Source organism: Rhinoraja longicauda, chromosome 41 (genome assembly GCF_053455715.1).
Source record: "Rhinoraja longicauda isolate Sanriku21f chromosome 41, sRhiLon1.1, whole genome shotgun sequence".
Lineage (NCBI taxonomy): Eukaryota > Metazoa > Chordata > Chondrichthyes > Rajiformes > Arhynchobatidae > Rhinoraja > Rhinoraja longicauda.
In genome coordinates, this window is record NC_135993.1 from 4,257,366 (window position 1) to 4,280,659 (window position 23,294).

The 23,294-nt window shown below is 40.9% G+C and overlaps 1 protein-coding gene across 6 annotated transcripts in view; it reads left to right on the top strand.

The window, feature by feature from the left end:
• The window catches only part of LOC144611814 (alpha-actinin-1-like), a 92,799-nt gene that overhangs the window by 64,542 nt on the left and 4,963 nt on the right, over positions 1–23,294 (top strand). For 2 of the 6 annotated variants that reach the window (XM_078431086.1, XM_078431088.1), the window contains exons 12-21: positions 4,737–4,887; positions 5,152–5,260; positions 7,180–7,320; positions 7,425–7,607; positions 9,209–9,343; positions 10,393–10,572; positions 11,359–11,505; positions 20,431–20,511; positions 20,770–20,835; positions 22,842–23,000. In XM_078431086.1, the coding sequence (XP_078287212.1) occupies positions 4,737–4,887; positions 5,152–5,260; positions 7,180–7,320; positions 7,425–7,607; positions 9,209–9,343; positions 10,393–10,572; positions 11,359–11,505; positions 20,431–20,511; positions 20,770–20,835; positions 22,842–23,000 (1,352 nt within the window). The remainder of the gene's footprint in view (positions 1–4,736; positions 4,888–5,151; positions 5,261–7,179; positions 7,321–7,424; positions 7,608–9,208; positions 9,344–10,392; positions 10,573–11,358; positions 11,506–20,430; positions 20,512–20,769; positions 20,836–22,841; positions 23,001–23,294) is intronic. The other 4 variants (XM_078431082.1, XM_078431083.1, XM_078431084.1 and 1 more) reach the window with 2 other exon arrangements.

Consider the following 23,294-nt stretch of genomic DNA (forward strand, 5'->3'; position numbering starts at 1 on the left):
TATTTCTGCGTGGTTTATGGGGATATGTTGTAGACAAGGTTGTCCAGTAAATGGCTGTTGAGGGGAAATGAGAGAGAAAAAACACAAAAGAATGCAAAAACTGCAAAATGTTTGCATTGGGACATGCCAGAAGAGGCGGGCTGTATTTCCTTCAAGGCTGCATTTTGCAACTCGTGCTTCCCTTTTTGTTCTTGTTTCTAACTGCTCCCATGTTGTAACTTTTGTTTAGGTTCTTACTTCCAGTAACCAATTGACGCTTCCATACTTATCCTGTCCTCAAGTCTGTGGTGCCTACTGTTGGCATCTCATTCCCCTAGTGCATTAATTTCAATATCTCTGTGCTCATCATTCGATTATTTGTTGTTGGCACGCCCAGTCTCATCTATATCAGCTTTCATCCCACCAAAGATAACAGGCCTTTAATTGCCTCATGATTTAAACTAGCACTAACATTGGCTTCAGAAAAGTTATCTTTAAGCCATTTCCTGATAATTGCTTCTGACATAAATCATGCCAAAAGTGGAAAGAAGTAATTTCCATTGAGTTTCAGAAAAACTTATGGCTTAAAGAATAAATGGTAGGCAGAGAGCAATTCAACAATTATATGATAGCTGCTTTCCTCCTTTGCTCTGGTTTCCTCCCACATGCCAAAGGTATACTGGTGTTGTGTGTTGCAGGAAGAGTAGGTATTGAGCAAGAATAGGTTGCAAGAAAAAACTTTGGGAGGGTTTAAGTGGAATTGTAGTGAGTGCCCACATATACATAATGGGCCAAAAGATGTGTGGTGGGACATTATAGAAATATCAATGAAGTAGTCAACACCATCTAGTTAGGTTGTATCTAGAAGATAGGAGTATTAGTTGGAATCTTCCTTCAATATTAATTTCATTGAATTTTGTTTTGATATAAAACTACACATTCTAAAATAATGAAATTTATAATTACATTTTCAGTGGTGATACTCATAACAGTTAAAATCTGATAGCAGCTTCTGGAGATTGTTTATGGTATAGTTAAGCTTAAAAATAATGTTGCTGGCAGTGATGCCCTGTTACAATCATCTTAAATTGACAAAATCACTGCTGGAAAAACCACTGAAAATGTTTAGTTTAGAGATACAGCATGGAAACAGGCCCTCTGGCCCACTGAGTCTGCACTGACCAACGATTCATCCTATACACTAGGGATGATTTACAGAAGCCAATTAACCTACAAACCTACATGTCTTTGGAATGTTGGAGGATGCCGGAGAAAACACATGTGGACATAGGGAGAACGTATAAACTCCTTTCAGATAGCACCCGTAGTCAGGATCAGACCTGGGTAGAGTCTGAGTGTACTGTTTCTGTTATCTAATGACATTTGACTCCGAAACTTGTTAGTCTATATATCCTCAAACTTAACTTTGTAATTTCTATAGTTTAAATGTTCAAAGTTTTATTTGGTGGCTTAATGTTTAAGATTGCTTCTGTGTTCAGTCTTTCGAGCTATATAAAATGTTTAAAGAAATCTGGTAAAACATATTATTTTCTGGCTTGCTGTCAGATTTGTTGCTTAGCTTGCTTAATGAGATGTCTTGCTGGATGTCAGAGACACCCTCACCCCCTCCCCCCTTTCCCTCCACTAATCCCACAAAAGAACTAGTGATTTGAAAGCAACTAAAGTTGTACAAAGGGAGATCCCTAAGAGTTTGAAACTTTATTTCGGCCGCTGCCTTTGAGGTTGACCAGTATTATTGTTTTTTATTGACTGCAAATTCGAGGCATGGGGATTTTTTAAGTCCACCGAATACCCTGCTCAGTTGTCTCCTTAAGAAATGTATTTTTAAAAATATGGTGCAGCATATTGAGGTTGGCTGAAGGATTCCTCCAAGCTTGTTGCCAGATGTTGTGAAATTGAATTAGCAGATGCTTATTAACCTTGAGGTGCTTCAGCTCTTGTGTATTTTTGTTTCTGATGAGGTTTGGCTTGAATACCAGCACAGCTCTTCCTTCTCCCTCAATCACACCTACCTCATGCACGAAACGTCCAAAAAAAAGGCCAGAAACTTGTGCATTTCTCATTATTTTAATAAAAAATTAAAACAAAATGAAACTTCATTTTGTTCAATTTGAGGGAGGAAAGGAGAAGTGATTTTCCTCACTTGCAGTATCCAGTCAGGCAACACTTGGGTGAGTTAATGTGTATTTCGATTAGATGTTTGAACAAGAGTGGAAATTCTGAGTTAACCACAGTATTTTTGTGTACCTTGACTCTCTCCGCATGGTGACGCAAACACACAGTGCCCTCTCTGTACATTGAATTATCTAGGCAAAAATATTAGGTTTGATGTTTGAATTGGCTTGTGGATTCAACATAGGCTTGTACAGGTAGACATTTTGAAGCTGGAACAAAAAGAATGGGTACCATGAGCGACTGCAGTTATCCAGAAGCATCAGGAAAAAGTCAACATTAATTTTTCAATGGCTAGTCTAACAAAAATCCTTTTACTTGCAGATGAGTGAGTGGGGGAAGGTAAAGATATAGTGGCCTGCAGCCGTGCTGCTTAACGATTTTCTGTGCTTTAGTCCAGTGACTTCCATTTTAAATGATAAATTAACGATAAAAATATGCTTTTCCCTATCCCAAATAGTGCCATCAACTGCTCCGTTTAAGGAGTTGTGCCCAGTTAGAAGCCCTACAAACCTTGCTCAAATCTTTGGGTTCAAAGTTTTGGGTTCAAATCTCGTTCGAGGCTTAAGCACACCCCAGCCAAAACACCGAAGGGGTACTGTGTTGTAGGAGAAACCATTAGTTTGGTTTCTTATTGTGTACCAAGATGCATGCTACTTTGAATTCCATCCAAGAAGATTGTACCATAAGTACATGCATCAAGGTAATGTAAAAGAGGAGTTTATGTGATGTATACTGTTCCAGCTACAGAAAAAGTGCAGATGAAAAAAATACAAGGGCTGTAATAAAGTAGTTTAGGAGATCAATAATTCATCATAGCTTGTCTGAATTCTTGTCTGAGGGGGAGAAGAGTGTCACTGTGGTGGGAGCTGTCGTTGGCTGCTCTCATGAAGCAATGAGAATTATAGGAGGAGTCGGTGAAGTGGGGGCTGATCTGAATGATGGTCCAGGCAGCATTCACAACTCTGCAATTTCATGTGGTCTAGGGCAGAGCATTTGCTATATCAAGCAACGATGCATTTCTCTGAATGCAAGTCTCTGAATGCATTCAAGAGAGAGCTAGACAGAGCTCTTAAGGATAGCGGAGTCAGGGGGTATGGGGAGAAGGCAGGAATGGGGTACTGATTGAGAATGATCAGCCATGATCACATTGAATGGTGGTGCTGGCTCGAAGGCCCGAATGGCCTACTCCTGCACCTATTGTCCATTTGCATAGGATATTTTCTATGGTGCATCAGTAAAATTTAGTAAGACTCGTTGGATACATGCTGAATTTTCTCAGCCTTTTGAGAAAGTAGAGACATTGGTGCACTTTCTTGACGCATTAACTGTTATATGGTTGGACCAGGACAAATTATTGATATTTACACCCAGAAATTGAAGCACCAGATCGTTTCCAGCACCGCACCATGCAGACTGGGGTGTGTACTCCACTCTGCTTCCTGAAGTTGATGACGAGCTCCTGCGTTTTGCGACATTGCGGGGGTGGTTGTTGAATTGCCACCATGCCACTAAACTCTCCACTCCTTCCTGAACTCCATCTTGTAGTTTTTTGAGATCCAGCCTACTGCAAACCTGTCGATGACATTGGAGTAGAATTTGTCGACAAAGTAGTAGGTGTGCGGGTAGTATACCAAGAGGCTGAGAATGCAGCTTTGCAGGGCAGATGGGGATTTGGTAGAGGTGTTGCCTGCTGATTGCAGTCTGTGGGTCAGGAATAATGATTGATCTGGTTGCAGGGAGGTGTGCTGAGTCCGTGGCCCTGGAGTTGAAAAGTTTGGTTGGAATTATGGTGTGCACGTCAGAGCCATGGACAATAAGCAGGAAGGAGTCTGGTGTCCATTGTCCAGATGTTTCTGGGATGAGTAAAGGGCCAGGGAGATGGCATCCACAATCACTAATAATTTACAACAGTTCAGTGCTATCCCCAGACACACACTTAAGGACTGTGTAGGAAAGAACTGCAGATGCTGGTTTAAATCGAAGGTAGACACACTTAAGGCTCATGTGTACAACTTTACAAGTGAATGTATGGTTAAGCTGTTACACCATTTAATAATTCAAGCAACCTCTGATATGGACCTTCTCATTAATTTCCATGTCTGAGGTGGTTGTACCTATGAAGTTTTGCTCTAATTAATAAAAGATTGTCATCAAAGCAATTCTTTAGTTATGTTCCAGGCACAAGTGGGTGGGAATGTGAATAGCAGACAATTTGAGATGGATTGAATGGTCACAAGCAATGTGATGTTGGCCAGGTCTCCTTTAGTAGAATATTGCTGAAGACACCATGCTCCTTTTAGAGATAGTGTGTGTGTGTTTGTTTCCTTCTGCCTTTTGAGTAACACTCTGCTGCAAAACATGCCACCTATGACACCAGCACTCCTTCACTGCTGCAACTGTACTACCAGCATTGCATTTTATGGTGTCTCTAATAGGATTTGAACCCAGAACTTCAGATTTAAGCAAAGTATCCAACTGAGCCAAAACGGAAACCTGACCAGCATCATCGCTTGACTCTTGGATGGTGATGCAAATATTACCCTTGCTGCCTGTTCCAACAGATAAAGAAGTAATGTTGACACAAAAAGACTATGAAACTGTAGCACTAGCTGACATCAAGGCGTTGCTCAAGAAACACGAAGCGTTTGAGAGTGATCTGGCAGCACACCAAGACAGAGTGGAGCAGATCGCTGCCATCGCACAAGAGCTCAAGTATGTACAATAATATGATTGTTTGCACCAACCATGCTGCCATTCAACATTAAAGACCAGGTTTTATAACTGATCCCACTGTTTGAATGCTTCTGCAGTCAGAAATTTACAAACCATTATTATGCTCTAATGAATACGAACAAAGTGAATATTTCCCCTAATGCAAGTTGAATCATCTAATCAAATGTTTGTGATGAAGTGAAATATCCTGAATCCTGTGGTGTTCTAGCTCAATTTTTTTAATTTATAATTTGTTTTCTGCAGTGATTTGGATTATTATGACTCTCCCAACGTAAACGCTCGATGCCAGACGATTTGTGACCATTGGGACACTCTGGGCTCTTTAACACAGAGTAGGAGGGATGCCCTGGAGGTGAGACCAAAACTGCTGAGTTTTATTATGTGGTGAAATTCATGTGTTTAATTTATCCATATCTCTAACCCCAGTCAGAATTTTAAATCCAGATGACTGGGATATTAATGGGAAAACACTTGGCTTGAAATTCAATGCTGTTTGTGAGATGAGGTGATCATGTGTCTGAGTTGATTTTTTTCATTTGTTGGCGGTGTTTCAGATTCTATATTAATTTTGGTTTAACTTGTATTTGGTTTCCATTAAGTTCTTGATACATTGAGAAATAGAATGGCCGAGTGATTCACTTTCCTCCCTTCCTAAGGGGTATTGGGGTAATTTTGACTCCGTCCAGCTGAGACTCGTATCAGCCCCGCTTCAAGTCTCATTTTCTGGTCTCTGTACCCTTACTCCCTTATGATTATAGTTACTGTAATTGTCTTATGAAAAGTTATTTAAATTCATGGGTGCACTCGAGTGGAACCATGACCTCAGTGGCTAGACTTGTCAACTAGCTTTCCATGAGTACAGGATTTGAAACTATGACCATTTTTCCAGAAATATTTGAGCATGCCGATTTTCACATCAACAAATCAGATTGAGCAAATGCAATGAGTTTGAAAAAGGCATGTGACCTAGACAATAGGTGCAGGAGTAGGCCATTCGGCCCTGCGAGCCAGCACCACCATTCAATGTGATCATGGCTGATCATTCTCAATCAGTACCCCGTTCCTGCCTTCTCCCCATACCCCCTGATTCTGCTATCCTTAAGAGCTCTATCTAGCTCTCTCTTGAATGCATACGGAGAATTGGCCTCCACTGTCTTGTGAGGCAGAGAATTCCACAGATTTACAACTCTGACTGAAAAGGTTTTTCCTCATCTCCATTCTAAATGGCCTATCCCTTATTCTTAAACTGTGGCCCCTGGTTCTGGATTTTCTACCCCCAACATTGGGAACATGTTTCCTGCCTCTAACTTTGTCAACCCCTTAATAATCTTATATGTTTCGATAAGATCCCCTCTCATCCTTCTAAATTCCAGTGTATATAAGCCTAGTCGCTCCAGTCTTTCAACATATGACAGTCCTGCCATTCCGGGAATTAACCTAGTAAACCTACGCTGCATGCCCTCAATAGTAAGAATATCCTTCCTCAAATTTGGAGACCAAAACTGCACACAGTACTCCAGGTGCGGTCTCACTAGGGCCCTGTACAACTGCAGAAGGACCTCTTTGCTCCTATACTCAACTCCTCTTGTTATGAAGGCCAACAGTCCGTTGGCTTTCTTCACTGCCAGCTGTACCTGCATGCTTCCTTTCAGTGACTGATGCACTAGGACACCCAGATCTTGTTGTACGTCCCATTTTCCTAACTTGACATCATTCAGATAATCCGCCTTCCTATTCTTACCACCAAAGTGGATAACCTCACACTTATCTACATTAAACTGCATCTGCCATGTGTCCGCCCACTCACACAACCTGTCCAAGTCACCCTGCAACCTCATAGCATCTTCCTCACAGTTCACACTGCCACCCAGCTTTGTATCATCTGCAAATTTGCTGATGGTACTTTTAATCCCTTCATCCAAGTCATTAATGTTAGAGTTTGAAACTATTCTAAGATGCATGCTTTGAAGGAATTGAATAGTAGCTGCTATTGTACACTACAAAGAAAGTGTAGAAAATCCATTACATTGCAAAATTAAGAACAAAGCTTGTTTCACTTGGCTACATAATTGTCTGGTTCTTATGGTTGAGTTCTAACTGATTTAGTGACGTTATTGCAAAACACTAATCTTTGAATTCCAGCAGAATTTCTTTGCTAAGCACCATTCATTTTGGTGCTTATGAGAGCAGAGGTGGATAAAGGCTAAATTTGTTCTCTATTTGACTGCTGCTTCCTAAATGATCTTTTTATTTATTTAATTGATTTAACAGAGGACTGAAAAACTGCAGGAAACAATTGACCAGCTGTACCTGGAATATGCTAAAAGAGCTGCACCTTTCAACAATTGGATGGAGGGTGCGATGGAAGACCTGCAGGATATGTTCATTGTCCATACTACTGAGGAGATTCAGGTACAATTTGAGGACAATACATGGAATAAAGTGATATTGTCGTTCTAACCGTGAATTCAAGCTACTTCCCTGACTAATTGGTTTCTTCTCTCTGCTTTCTGCAGGGTCTCATTGCAGCACATGAGCAATTCAAAGCAACATTACCAGATGCTGATAAAGAGCGGGAAGCAATTCTGGGCATCCACAATGAAATGATGAAAATTGCCCAGTCTTATGACATTAAACTCTCTGGTGTAAACCCATACACATCCATTACCTCGCAGAGTATTAATGATAAATGGAATAACGTAAGAGATTGCTGAAGGGTATCAAAAATACATTTGTAGCTGATGATTGTTCTACACAGTACTATTCATATTAAGATGTAGTGGGGAAGTATTACTCCATATCTGATAGCTTTATATAGTAAATGTTATTTAATATATATGGGGGACTGGATGTAGCATGCCAAGTTCACAAGAACACGCGAGCCCAATTGAAAATTAGTTGATTAAAAATATTTGGTTCAAATATTGAAATTGGAAACTGGCTGAAGTTTTCCTCTTTCGTGCAGCTAATGTCTGATTTGAGCTGTGCTGTTGCAACGCCTTTCAAACCAAAAGTCATAATCCTTACTCAAAATATTCCTTATGACATGGGAGGAGGGCATTCAGCTGTTGAATCTATGTGGGCTCACAGCAATTCCAATCACCACTAATTTTGCTAATAACTCTGAACATTGGCATCAACTCCCCCAGCTTCTGCCACATAACTATACATCAATGGTAATTGATAGTGGCCAATTAACCCACCGTTTCACACGTCTTTTGGGATGTAGGGGGAAATTGGAGTATGTCGCACTGTCGCAGCAAGAATATACAAATTCCACATAGGTTGGGATTAAACCGGTGGCTGGTGCTGCGGGCAGCAGCTCTACCAGCGGTGCCACAGCCACCTCTAAGGAAGGGAGGGGGTGGTGTTGGGGATCAGTTTCTGTGGTATGGGACACAGAGGAGGAGACTATTTGGCTCATCGAGTCGCTGCTGCCTCTCGGAGCAATATCATTCTCCCACTTATTTCCTTGTAATCTATTTTTAATCTGACCATCAGCACTCCCTGATTTTTATTTCTGCCACCAACCCACATTATGGTTACAGAAGCCATTTTACCTAGAAATCAGCACATCTTTGACACATGGAGGAAACTCAATGTGGTCGTGGAAAATATGTGCGAGCCATGTGGACAGCACAGGAGATCGGGGACAGCCGTGAGGGGGGAGGGGAAGAACAATGGAGCACCCGGCGTGGGGGGACAGCCGTGGGGGAGGTGGGGGAGAACAATGGACGACCTGCCGTGAGGAGGTGGGGGCAGAACAATGGACAATAGGGGGGGAGGGGACAAAGGACAATGGGGACCCGGCATGGGGGTATTGCTGAGGGTGGGTGGTGGGGGACAAAAGGGGGAGCTGGCGTGCTTTGTAACTTTGTCAGTGCCGTAGGTGGCTGCTGTTTGTTTACATTGTGTATGCAAGCAAAGAATTTCACTGTGCCTAGTCACATAGTGACAATAAAGTATTCTCCTTCCTTCCACATGGGTCATGGACTGTGAGGCGGTAGTTTTACCTAAAATGCCACTCTGCTATTTCAAATAGAATTCTAAACTTGGGAAATGAATGTGCTTAAGATTAATTGTCTTAAGTCACTGATACTATTAACACCTGAAGATGGGTCACTAGGAACACTCATTGAGGTGATCAAAAGAAGCTGCAAAGCCAAGAGTGAAGACTGAGAGGGGAGTGGGTGAGGGGTGAGGAGGGGGGGGGGGGGGGGGCTTGAAAGAACTGGAAAAATGTATATAAGCTATTGAGCATAAACTTCGATGACCTGAATGTTTGTATCTGTGCTTCCAGGTTCAGCAGTTGGTGCCAGCAAGAGACCAAGCCTTGCAAGCGGAATTTAACAAACAGCAGTCAAATGAAAACTTGCGCGTGCAGTTTGCAAATACAGCCAATGTTGTTGGTCCCTGGATACAGACCAAGATGCAGGTTGGCAAACTTTGACATGCAGAGGATAGTTTCTCCTAGTTCAAAAAAAATCTTCTACCTCCAAACTCCAGTTATTAAATTCCACTGTAATTAGCTACAAACTTTATGCAGTTTATTTGTTATTTAAACACTTTAATCAACTAAATTGTTCTTGTCATCCATTCTATATTAATTTTAGTTTAAGATGGTGACTGGTGAAATATGTAGTCCAGTGGTTGTGGGATTGAATTAGTGTTCTGGGGGGGTTGAGTTATGGTGTGTCGTGAACTTCAATTTGACAGGTCTTGTAATTTTATTAACCGCACCCATGATAGTTTTGTGGGAAATTCTGACTCTAAGGAAAGGAAGTGGTCACCTGTACTTGGCCAGCATGGGACTTGTCACTCTTATTTTGGTCTTGAAAACAGCCTAACATGTCACCCTATTGTGCGGAGAAATATCATTCATCCATGATGAATTAAATATATATCCTTGCTAACTATCCATAGAACTAACTTTGAATTCTACAATAGTAAATGAAGAGAAAATTGAGGTATTAGCGAAAACATTTTATCTTTTCCATTAGGAGTTTACAAATTTTGCTCTCCATCCTGTGCACTTGACATTGAAGAAATCATTTATTTTGGGGGGGGGGGGGTGGAGAAGTGATGAAATGACTCGCTGTATTAATCTTTAGTGCAGTTTTAACTCTAGGTAGGAAATGAGTCTTGAAGGGTATTTGGAATCTTTAAAAGCCTGTTTGTCTCATCTTGGATTTTGATCCATGTTCCCTGATCTTTAATTTTATTTCTGTAGACTTGGAAGTTATTATTGCAATATTACTTTTTATTATAGTGAGGATCAATCAATTGTTGCATCCACCAAAATTGACGGGGATTTAATGTATCTTCAAATTATGATGGGCATCTGTCAAACTGAGATTGCACATTGGGCGAAAATCAATATTGCAATTCTAGACCTGTGCTGTTCTCTCAATCTGAATGCAGGGCAACTCCTTGATGTAGACAATGGGTGGTTGAATTGACTGTTGTTTTGTGTTTCTATATTAGGAGATTGGACGGATTTCTATTGAAATGCACGGTACACTGGAAGACCAGCTAAATCAACTGAAGCAGTATGAGAGTAGTATCGTCAATTATAAATCCAATATTGACAGACTGGAGCAGGACCATCAACTCATTCAGGAGGCCCTGATCTTTGACAACAAGCACACCAACTACACCATGGAGGTAATATCTACTTGTAGATGAATTTGCATTGTTTAAAATCAGTGGCAATACACTTACTGTGTGGGACGCTGACTCTTTAGAGGATGGTAGCTTTACTTCTCATTCCGCCTTGTGAAAAAGTTTTATTGATTATTTCCTGAACCAAAGTAGCATCTCTTGAAAGGAAAATAAATCTGTCGACCTGTCCTTTCTTAACAGGAGTTTCCCCTTTGCCAAAAAGATTATTTTCCAGTTTAGTTTAGAGATACAGCACGGAACCAGGCCCTTCGGCCCACCGAGTCCGCACTGACCAGCGATTCCCGCACATTAACACAATACTACACACACTCAGGACAATTTACATTTATACCAAGCCAATTAATCTAGAAACCCTTATGTCTTTGGAGTGTGGGAGGAAACCAGAGCACCCGGAGAAGTTTCAATTCATTTCAAAACCCACACAGGTCACGGGAAGAACGTACAAACTCTGTACAGACAGCACCTGCAGTCGGATCAAACCCAGGTTTCTGGCACTGTAAGGCAGCAATTTTACTGCTGTGCCACCGTACCATCCAGGTAGATTGATTAAATAGAGATCTGGAAGGTCGTAAGTCATGCCACCACATGTGGGATAGAATATGGAGTATTAAATATGCACAATTTCCACATCCGCTTTTAAAACTGAACTAATTTTTCACAAAGGAAGTACAGGTCAAAGTCTATGATACGCGTAGGCTGGATTGATTAACTTCCTGCCCAAATTGAATGTATTAACACCTCGGCTTGCTTTTGTTTTAATGTAAAAAGCACATCCGAGTTGGCTGGGAACAGCTGCTGACAACGATTGCCAGAACTATTAATGAAGTAGAAAACCAAATCCTCACCCGTGATGCAAAGGGCATCAGCCAAGAGCAGCTCAACGAATTTCGGTCATCGTTCAATCACTTCGACAAGGTACGTTTTGCAACTCCTCCTATGCATCCCACAATAAAGTAATTTGCTTTGTATGGCATTGGGGTATTTACCTAATGGAATTGCGAAGTTTGATTTTAACAATAAGCATCCTATCAGTCCTGCTTAATATAATAACCTGCAGATGTAGCCGCACTTTAGTAGCAGCGTGCAGGAGCTGTAGAGAGCAAGGTGTACGCGAGGCTTAATTATTTGCTGAATATGCACAACATGACGTGTATTTTTACTAATCGGATTTCAGCATTTCCACGTACTAAACCCAGATTTTGACATTGGGTTTGAAGCATAAAGGCTCAAAGCAGATCCACAATTGCAGCATCTCCATGCTGTTGCATGAGATTGCCACATGCTTTCCCAAAATTATCTTTTGAGGTGGAATTTGGAAATAAGTGGGTATAGTTTTAGAATAAAGAGTTACCCACTTAATATGGAGATGAAAGTTTGGGGATTTTGAATCTTCGGAATTCTGTACTCCCAACACCTGTTGAATGCATTTAAGACCCAGACATATTTTGGGCCAGAAGAATAGGTATTTCGGGGAAATAATTAGGAAAGTGAATATGAATCCAAGACATTGTGATCTTACTGAGTACAGAGTAGGTTTTGTTTTTTTGGGGGGGGGGTGGCTGATTGTATTGTGTTAATGCACGAGAAGAATAGTTGCCAATTAATGTGATATGAAGTTGAAAGGATTAAAGATTTTAAATGTGGATAATCCAATGCCCGGTCTTAATAGGTTTTTCCAATCTGCTCTTGTAACACTCCCTCCCATTCCACACTGATCTTTCTGTCCTGGGCCTCCTTCACTGTCAGAGTGAGGCCCAACGCAAATTGGAGGAACAGCACATCATATTTCGCCTTGGCAGCTTACAACTCAGCGGTTTGAATATTGACTTCTCTAACTTCAAGTAACCTTTGCTTTCCCCCTCTCTCCATCCCTCCCCATCCTAGTTCTCTGACCAGTCTGACTGTCCTGAGATTACATTTTTATCTTTGTGTGCTTCGTTGTCATCTTCCCCTAGCTAACAATGATCCCCATGCTAACTATTTTCCTTCACTTTCATCCCCTTTGATACCTTGTTTTCACACCTTGCCCTGCAATATCTCTGTCTCCCTCTCCCCTGAGGAGTGGAGGCAGAGATATTGCAGGTCAAGGTCTGAAGAAGGGTCTCGACCCGAAATGTCACCCATGCCTTCTATCCAGTCGTCCTGCCGAGTTACTCCAGCATTTTGTGTCTGTCTTCCCTGTATTGGTTGACCAGATATAGCTGAATCACTGAGCAGTTGGAGAATTTGCATTGATGAATGTGGTGCTTATAATCTGGTTACATTGGTTTAAGTTAAAGGGTGTGACTCCAGCAGCTGTTTACAAGAGTAGGGGATTTTATTGTGCTGAATCTGCCTTTTCTCATGCAGGCAGGTAATAATGTAACTGATTAGCTTTGTGAGACATCCTAAGCCTTGATGTTCATTTCAGTACTTGCACTGAAATCTCGTTATAGTACAATGGTGCTTTATTGCTGAAATGGGTAGGAGACCTAGTTGATATTTAATTTTGAGCGGAGAAATCTGAATTCCAATGCATGGGTGTTTAATGGTTTTGGTGTGTGTGTGGGGAGAGTGTTCTTTATATATCCAGTGTAGTCACTCTGAATGAATGTGGAATATGTGGCCTGCTGAGCACTTCAAAAAACAAAACACTTGCAGGATTTCGTCATCTTGTGGTTTATGAACCGAGAAATATTATTTGACAGGCGTTCAATTTATATGTACTGACTTGAGTTGAAGCAAAGCACCCTTCCTGCTTTACAGGAAAACGTTGCCCATTATTCAGTTGTTCAGAAATCCAGATGGTTCAACATCTAGCAAGGTCATTAATGCACTTTAAGTCCTCGCCGTTCACAAAGCGACAAAGTCAGTCGTGTATTACAAGGAGTCTGCGTAGGTTTGTGGCCAGAACTTGGGTGTGGAGTGTGAGCTGGTTGTGCCGCTGGAGTTGGGAATAAGGATTGCAGCTGGAACTAGAGGCCAGAGATGAGCTGGGTGAAAACTGCAAGCTGAAACTCGCCAAGCTGTGTTTCCTGGGCTCCCTTTAAACTTACCAGGGCACAGTTTCTTCTGCCTTTCAACTGGCTGGGTTCACGGACAAATTTATTATACTGTCTAACATGAGTCTTACATGAGTCTTACATAAGTGTCAGCATTATATGATAGCATCCAATAGTCTGTAAAATATGCCACTCCAATGTCAACAGAGTCCCAAGGGTACCCTATTGCCAGTCTTGCTGTACTTGAGGTGCAGCCATGTTGTCATTGTAGAAAGAATTTAGAATGCAGCAAAATGAGTGTAGGAGCCATTTATGCTTAATTCAGTAAGTGGGACTTTGAGATGGTAAAGAAACTGCCATTACAATGAGCATTTTGTTTCTGCCTGCTTAGTTCAACCCCGATAAACAAAACAACAAAGCACAATTCCACCAAATGGTTTCATGAACATAACTGGCATCCAGGTGACTTGTTTAGATATTTACCTCTGAGGGAAAGCTCTTGCGTGGTCACACTTCAAAAAGTGCAAGCAATCCATCTGAATGAACTTGTATCTCGCGCTGAGTGCTAAAAGTCACTGTTGAGCAAGTTTTTAAAATTACAGACGCTCACCTGTGAAACGTCAAATTGTCTTAATCTGGCTAACGATGGCTAACTTCAGGAATTGCGCTATTCTCCCCATTTCCCTCACTCCTAAAAATTGGGCACTTGCAAAAGATCAGCATGATTTCTTCACGGGAAAGTAGAGCAATTGACTTCTTTAATTTTCATTTGTCTTTCAATTTTGTTGTTAAATTATTCTAAAGTTATGCTGCTGAGCAGGAAATTACTTTGACACCTCTAAATGTAGCTTGAGTATAAATTTAACCTCCATCCCACGAGTTATACTTTACAGCACTTTGTCTAAAGGTGAGGGTGTGCTTCATCTTCCTACAGAATTACAGCATTGACATCTCTTGACAAGTCTTTATGGTACATTGGCATAATTGTTTGTCACCTTTTGAGAGAACTTTGCTGTTTTTGAGTGCCACCTATATCAGCATATTTTTTTAGCGCTTAAGGTTGTTAAGCAGCTTTGTTTCATGCGGCTAACATTTGGGCTGTTAAGGTTTTAGGTTTGGCACACGATGCCTGTGTATTTCACCAATTCTAAGCCTCTTAAGTCATTGACATTAGCTTTTGTTTAGAGGATCCGTGATGCTGTTGAATATCAGGCCCAGATTTTTATTTTCACATCCCCAGAGCATTTAAAGAAAGTAGATTCCGTACCCCCTCGGTTCCCATTCAAGCATGCTGCTACATCATTAAAAATATAGTTAATTACTTGAAGTCTTGTGGCATCAGTGAGGAATCTTTAGAATTTTACTTCCATGTTACTGAATGTGATTAATTTCTCTAGTGTACTGGTAACTTAATTAAACAGATAATCAGAATGTTGATGAACTGGTTAATCAAAGATGTGTTTTAATATAATTGTCTGATGGCTTCCTTTTATTTTTGCATTTGCGTTAGGCAGGTTAAGCTTAACTTGTGGCTCAGCTTGTTTGCCCATTGTGTTGGGTAGAGACATTTGAAGGTTATTGTACCCTACTCCATTATTATTTTTCAACCTTATGAAATATTGCTGTATTCATAATGCCTTGTCTTTGCTCCATAAAGCTCACACTGGGCCTCTTGTAAATGATTACTTCAGTACTTGCATAAGACGTTGGTGAGAACGCATTTAGAGTATTGTGTTCAGTCCTGGGCACCGTTCTAGGAAAGGTGTTGTCAAGCTGGAAAGAGTACAGAGAAAATTTACGAAGATGTTGCCAGGACTAGAGGGTCTGAGCTACAGGGAGAGGTTGAGTAGGCTGGGACTCTATTCCCTGGAGCGTAGGAGGATGAGGAGTGATCTGAAAGAGGAGTATAAAATCATGAGAGGAATAGATCAGGTAGACGCAACCCCTTGCCCAGAGTAGGTGAATCGAGGGCATAGGTTTAAGGTGAAGGGGAAAAGATTTAATAGGAATGAGGGGTAACATTTTCACACAAAGTGTGGTGGGTGCATGGAACAAGCTGTCGGAGGAGGTAGTTGAAGCTGGGACTATCCCAATGTTTAAGAAGCAGGTACATGGAATGGACAGGTTTGGAGGGATATGGACCAAATGCGGGCAAGTGGGACTAGTGTATCTGGGACATGTTGGCCGATGTTGGCAAGTTGGGCCGAAGGGCCTATTTCCACACTGTTTTGCTCCACCTCACCTAAGCAACAGTCTAGCCAAAATCTCTCAATTTTCCCCTCTTTCCACAATAACAGTTTATCCTTGGAAGCCATCTGCCTCTGACACCATTGAGTGACGATAGTAAACAACCTTTCCACTTTGTCTGTTGGACACGGGGACATGGAGCCATTATGTCTTGTGCAATCTGCTCAGATTTGCATAATCAGAAGCATGTGTTTTTTATTCGACATCTTTTCATGTGTAGGTTCAAAATACCATCCACATTTTTCATGCATGTGTTGTAATCCTAAGGGGATTGTAAGAATAGGGGGAAGCCATTTAGGACTGAGATGAGAGGAAAAACCTTTTCACCCAGAGAGTTGTGAATCTGTGGAATTCTCTGCCACAGAAGGCAGTGGAGGCCAATTCACTGGATGTTTTCAAGAGAAAGTTAGATATAGCTCTTGGGGCTAACAGAATCAAGGGATATGGGGAGAAAGCAGGAACAGGGTACTGATTTAGGATGATCAGCCATGATCATATTGAATGGCGGTGCTGGCTCAAAGGGCTGAATGGCCTCCTCCTGCATAGAACTATTTTCTATGTTTCTAATACAAATTCTTGAATCAAAACAAATGAAATGTTTGATATAATCATGAACATGCTGCATCTTTTCAAGTGGGTCACACTTGACTGCACTTTCAGACATTGCATATTTTGCAGTGCAGTCACAGCAGAGCCGTTGTGGTTTGGTAACCACTGACAAATGTAGATGTATTTGCATACCCTTAACTCGTCTAAAAATGATGTTCCTTAATCTTTACTGATCTCATATTCGACGTTTGTGGCTAGAATTGTCGGTGGAGAAAGATATTTTTGATTGAACGAAATGATGACTTTGAACAGAAAAATGCAAACTGCTGGAGGAACTCGGTACTTCGGCAGCATCTGGGAAGGGAAATGAACCGTTGACAATTGAGGAAATGAAACGATCAGTATTTGGAAGTGGAAAACCTGATCTAGTTAGGACAGGATCTGAACCACATGAGTGGTGAGAAATGTTGGAGTAAGGGGTGGCATGGTGGTGCAGTGGTAGAGTCGTTACCTTACAGCGCTTGCAGCGCCAGAGACCCGGGTTCCATCCCGACTATGGGTGCTGTCTGTATGTTCTCCCCGTGACCGAGTGGGTTTTCTCCGAAATATTCGGTTTCCTCCCACACTCAAGATGTACAGGTTTGTAGGTTAATTAGCTTGGTGAAAATGTAAATTGTCGCCAGTGTGTGTAGGTTAGTGTTCGGGGATCGCTGGTCGGTGTAGACCTGATTCCGCGTTGTATCTCTAAACTAAACTAAACAAAATGGTGATCTTGAGTGGTGATGGAGGAAGAGGTGCTCATGCAGTTTGAGATGTGGGAGGGGAGTTGATAGTCTTAAGGATTGGAGGAGGGTGATGGCGGAGGGTTATGGGGGAATTGAGACCTTGGTAGGTAATTACAATCACTGCTGCTGATATTCTTTACCACCCTGCCACCCAGCTGTGATTCGGTTAATTTGCTGATTGGAGAATGCTGCCTTTGTTCCAGAACAGTACTCTAATTAGTTTTTTTTAAATGTGCAGTAAATTCCAGATGTCCACTTGAGCAAATGTTGAAAGCGGCAAAGAGCAATCTAACTCTGTGGAAATTATAAGCATACTTGTACATCCTGCCATGACAAATAGTGTTGTCGTGACCTGTATTTTTTTAGATTGAGCGCAACTTAGAGGGAAACAGTTTAAAATTGCAATTTCTTTTTAGTCTTGTTCAAAAGTATCTTGTGTCATCTTAACAAAGAAACAAGCTCTGTGCAAAATGGGTTGGTATAAAAGTTGCTTAACATGTTAGTTTAGATTTAATCGGGTTTACTGTATTGCCCAATATATTCGGGTGTAATTGCATACTTCCTGAATAGGTGCAGTTACTTAATAATAAAGCACTCCCTGATCATTTTAATATAAGAATCTTTCCTTGGTGAGCACATACTTGAGTGTTTAATTGCCTGAGAAGAAATTGTTTGACACACTCAAAGCTAGATATTATATTTTAAATGAAGACCCCCAAAATAACCTAGTGCTTAACATTTTAAATCGGTTGTGCCTTTATGAATGCTAATTTTGCTCTACCTTTTGAACTCCATGGCTGTTTGGCATAAGTTTGAATTCTTCCATTGGTTGGCTGTGCTTTTCAGTAGATAGGGCATTTCAATTAGTTAAAAAACCATAGAAAGGATCATTTATCCAGAAAGTACTAACACATTTGCAGAAATTCAGTTTGTCTTGCGGTAGAAATAAAGTTGGCCACAACGTCTTTAGTTTATTTAGGTTAATTTATTTAGTTTGTCACCTGTACCAAGGTACAGTTCAAAGCTTTTGTTGCTTGCTAACCAGTCAGCGGGAACATAATACATTGCAATTGAGCCATTTACAGGGTATACATAGTGTAAGAAAATAACTGCAGATGCTGGTACAAATCGAAGGTATTTATTCACAAAATGCTGGAGTAACTCAGCAGGTCAGGCAGCATCTCAGGAGAGAAGGAATGGGCGACGTTTTGGGTCGAGACCCTTTCGTCTGAAGAAGGGTCTCGACCCGAAACGTCGCCCATTCCTTCTCTCCTGAGATGCTGCCTGACCTGCTGAGTTACTCCAGCATTTTGTGAATAAATACCTTCGACAGTGTATAGATACATGATACGGAAATAAAAGTCGAGTGCAAGGTAAAGCCAGCAAAGTCCAATGAAGAATAGTCCGAGGGTCATCAGTGGTAGGTAGTAGTTCAGCATTGCTCTCTGGTTGTGGTAGGATGATTCAGTTGCCTGAAAACAGCTGGGAAGAAACTGTCCCTGAATCTGGAGGTGTATGTTTTCACACTTGTACCTTTGGTTTGATGGGAGAGGGAGTGGACAGGGTATGACACACCCTTGATTATGCTGCTGGTCTTGCCGAGGCAGCATGAGGTATAAATGGAGTCTATAGATGGGAGGTTGGTTTGTGTGGTGATCTGTGCTGCCTCCATAATTCGCTGCAATTTCTTGCGGTCTTGGATAGAGCTGTTCCCAAACCAAGCTGTGATGCATCCTGATAAAATGCTTTCTATGGTGCATCTGTAGAAGTTGGTGAGAGTTGTAGGGGACACAGCAAACGTCCTAAGCCTTCTAAGGAAGTCGAGGCATTGGTGTGCTTTCTTAGTCGTTGCTTCCAACACAGCGTAACCAGTGGTGACAGAAGTGTCGGGGGTGGACTTGTTGAGGCACCACTAATTTGTTTGATTTTTATCAGAATCATTGTAGGTGGAAAACCTTGTCTTAGCAATATTAGATTTTAAACTAATTGTTAGGTTTAGCAATGGCTTAACAGTGACTAATAGGGGCATTAGTTTTTCCATTACCATCATAGCTTATCAACAGAACAAATAAAGGAGTAGGTCTGAAGAAGGGTCTCGACCCGAAACGTCACCCATTCCTTCTCTCCCGAGATGCTGCCTGACCTGCTGAGTTACTCCAGCATTTTGTGAATAAATCAATTTGTACCAGCATCTGCAGTTATTTTCTTATACTACATTTAAGTTCTCTTAAATGTCTGTGGGACTCGAATTGTCTGAATCATTAAGTGCAACTTCTAAGTAAGACTGTTTTTGTTGTTGTGCCCAATAATTATTGTTTCAAAAATCTCACCAGAAAATGCAGTTATTATCAAGTTACTGCCGACCTCGTGGGTTTTCCAAACTCCTGTTTTTTATAAAATGAGGAATTTGTGTATTATGACAAAACACAATGGAATGCAGAAAATATTGCTTTTGGGTTGTATATTTAGTATTGCATTGCTGTTGAAACTGCTGCTAAGCTAAGGATAGTGACTAGTACTACCAACAGAAGTCCAGTGGGACTGCAGCTGTTTGTGATCAGTGCCTTAAACTTGTGGCAGGTTTGTTTAAAATACTGTTTTGTTCCAATTTACTATTCATGTGAGATCAGATATTTCTCTGCCAATTAAAATTCAGGCATTTATAATGTGATCTTAATGCATAAAGTATATGATGGAAACGTTCTGAGTAGATGTCTAAAATAAAAATAAAATGTTCAACAAACATTAATGTGCAAGGTGGGTGATATAGCAACATGTATTAAATTCTACTTCTGAAATTTTGCATTTCATCAACATCGATTGTTAATAATTTGTAGAGCAATATAGTAAAATGTGTCAAGTTGCAAAATGGAGATTTATTAGTCTCTTGTTCAATAAGGTTGATTTAAAGTTTATATTGAAATTGTGTTAACTTGTGGGGGGGAGAAAGTCCGGGACTGATTTGTTTGTGTAATTCTTTAGTACTGTTTTGCAGCTGAAAGGTTTGTGTAAAATTCATGATTTCATTTGCATTTTTATTTTTTGTTCAAATGTTTTTCATTGTCTTTTGTCTAATTTTTATTTTCCTTCTCTCCATCTGCATGTTACGTGCATGGTGCATGTTGTGCTGAATCACCAACGACCCCACCAAAACTCCATCCTCTTCCCCTTGTCTCCCTCCCTCCCTCCTTCCCTCTCCCTCTTCCCCAATCATCCTCGCTGTGTGTGTGCACATCATGTTACCTGCATGCTCTGGTCTGTACCATGACCTCGTATAGGACCATAGCGGGAAACTGGGATCTGAAGAGTTTAAAGCCTGCCTTATCAGCTTGGGCTACGATGTTGGAAATGACCAACAGGTATTGATGATTTGAATGAATTAAAAGTCAGTAAATTGCTAACTATGTATTTTTTCTCTCCACTTCTCTCCTGGATTCTGTTTTCTGGCCTATCCCCAAATTCCTTTCTCAATTACCCTGTCCTGTTTTTTTTATATTTGTTTAATATTTTTCCTCCTTTTGGGTTGGTTCTGTACCTGTCTTGTCTGACATGTAAACCCTTGTTCATGGTACTCTGCCCTCTGTGTAATTTCCTCGTGCTTACTCCTGTTGGAGTAGAAGCGAACTGGGCTGATGGACGTGGATGATTTTCGAGCTCTACTTATCTCTACGGGCTACAGTCTGGTACGGTTCCTCTTCCTCCTTCACATCTTCAGCCAGAAATACCAGGGGTCTGACCTGTAAGCTCTCTTGTATTTTAGTAAATCTTTTGTAGAAGTAGTTTTGCTCTCAAAAGTCACAGTATGAAGCTTCCATATTTGAATTACACGAGTAGATTTTAAGCATTGCTGTATATTGGGCATTAATTTGTAACTTCAACTGACCAGACAACATTTTGCAGGGTACTCCAGGAACCTAGCGGTAATTGGATAATATTTCAAAACATTCCCTAGTTTTGTGCATTTGATCTGTTAAATGTGAGGCAGTTGGTTATGTGTGATGTGTATGAAAGAACTGCCAATGCTGGTTTACACTGAAGATAGACACAAAATGCTGGAGTAACTCAGCTGATCAAGAAGCATCTCTGGATAGAAGGAATGGGTGACTTTTTGGGTTGAGACCCTTCTTCAGTCTGAAGAAAGACCTTGACCCAAAACGTCATCCATTCCTTCTGTCCAGATATGATGCGTGTCCTGCTGAGTTACTCTAGCATTTTGTGTCTATCTGGTTAAGCAATTTTTGCTCTTAAACATCTTGCAGTTTCTCCCCCTTAAATTGATGTAACGGGAGATTCGAGGTCAAAGTAAGCAAGTAGGATACTCTACAAAAACCAATCATAGTCAAGTTGTTGTCAATTGCTGAATGATTTTGATGTTACACATTTTTGCCCAATATCTTGGTTGCCTTTGCCTTCAAATAAACTCAATTCCACCAGTTAATACTTTGTGGAAATGTTGTGGCTTGTGTTCCAGACATTGTTTTGGCACTGGCTGTTACATCGAATAATCTGCTCCCTGGTTGCTTTCTGATAATCAATCTTTTTCTAAAGTAATAAACTGGAATCTCGTGCAATTGCAAAATAGAATAACTTTAAAAAAAATGTATTTTAAATGTGAGGTGGAAATCATCTCCGCTCAACAATATGGATTCTCTCTAACAATAAGTAGGCAAAGAATACGTCTGATATTGAGAATCGGGGAGGATTCAGCTTTGATTTGTTACCTGATCTCATCCATGGAACACTCGCATTAGTTAGGAAGGATAATATGCAATAGATCCATGCTGAAAGTTTCATACATGTAAGTGAGGACAGTTTGAGAGGACTAAACTTGGCCTAACTTGCCCTAATCTCGCAGTAAAAGTTGCTCATTACATGGCACCAACATTCCATGAGATTATGCTTTCTCAACAAAATTATGGTGAGAATGTTGAAGGAAATGGGGGAAAATAGAACGTGATTTTCTTTTCAATCTGGCAGTGACAGATCCAGGTCTATGTGGTCTAGGCATAACGTCTGGCCATAGCCAACTGCAATTGGAAACTCTCAATTGAAGGAACTCTGCAAGTTTCCTTGAAACAGTTGTATGCCTTGTTAGCCTACGGTGGTGTGCGCATTTTTACACTAGACTTGTTCTTACACATGGCTAACAGCGAGGCAGGTTGAGTAACGTGAAAACAAATTGGCAAGGAAATTCTTCTATAGTATACCTCCTTGCTGCACATGTCACAGTGCAAAGGAGATTCCCCAGCCTAATTCCTGGGATGAAGGGGTTATGCTACCAAGAGAGACAAAACAATTTGGGCTTGTATCTCCTGGGATTGCAAAGAATCAAGTTTAATCTCATTCAAACCTCAGATCTTAATCTCGACAGGGCAAATGTTGGGATGTTTTCTCAGTGGGAGAACCTCGAGCAAGGGACCCGCTGAGTTGCATATAAATGCCTTCATGCAGACTGGTGAATCCCTCAATTCCCTTCTTTGGCAGGTGGTAGAAGCTGGATCATTAGAACTATTTAAAGTGCAGTTGGATAAATATTTGATTCAGGAATAGATATGGAGAAATGGGACGGAAGAGCTGAGGCTAGCATCAGCCGTGATCAAATCAAATGGCAGAGCAGGCTGGAGGGGCCGAGTGGCCCACTCCTATTTGCAGTGCTCGTGTGTATTGACTTTCTTGCTGTTTTTCCCAGGGAGAGGTCGAGTTTGCGCGTATAATGGGTGTTGTTGCCCCCAACAACACTGAGGAAGTATCATTCCAGGCCTTCATCGACTTCATGTCACATGAGACAACAGATACTGATACAGCTGAACAAGTCATGGCCTCTTTCAAGATTTTGGCAGGGGACAAGGTAAACATTTTCTACTTAAAAATCACCAGAAAATTTGCTGCAAGGTAGAACATACCATTTTTGCTTTAAAATTATTTGTAATGACAACCTTCTCTTTTTGTTAAATGACTATTTGAAATTTGCCACAGTTACCTCTCTGCAGAAAGTTATTAAAATTGTCTATTAACCTTTACGAACAAGCTGAAAGTGCTAACCAAACAAACTGGAAAGCTAATCTTTTGTTAAGGCAGGGTTCTGTGTCGGTCGCACTGTTAGTAAGTCTTGTGTCAGTGAATTAATATGGCTCTGATTTAT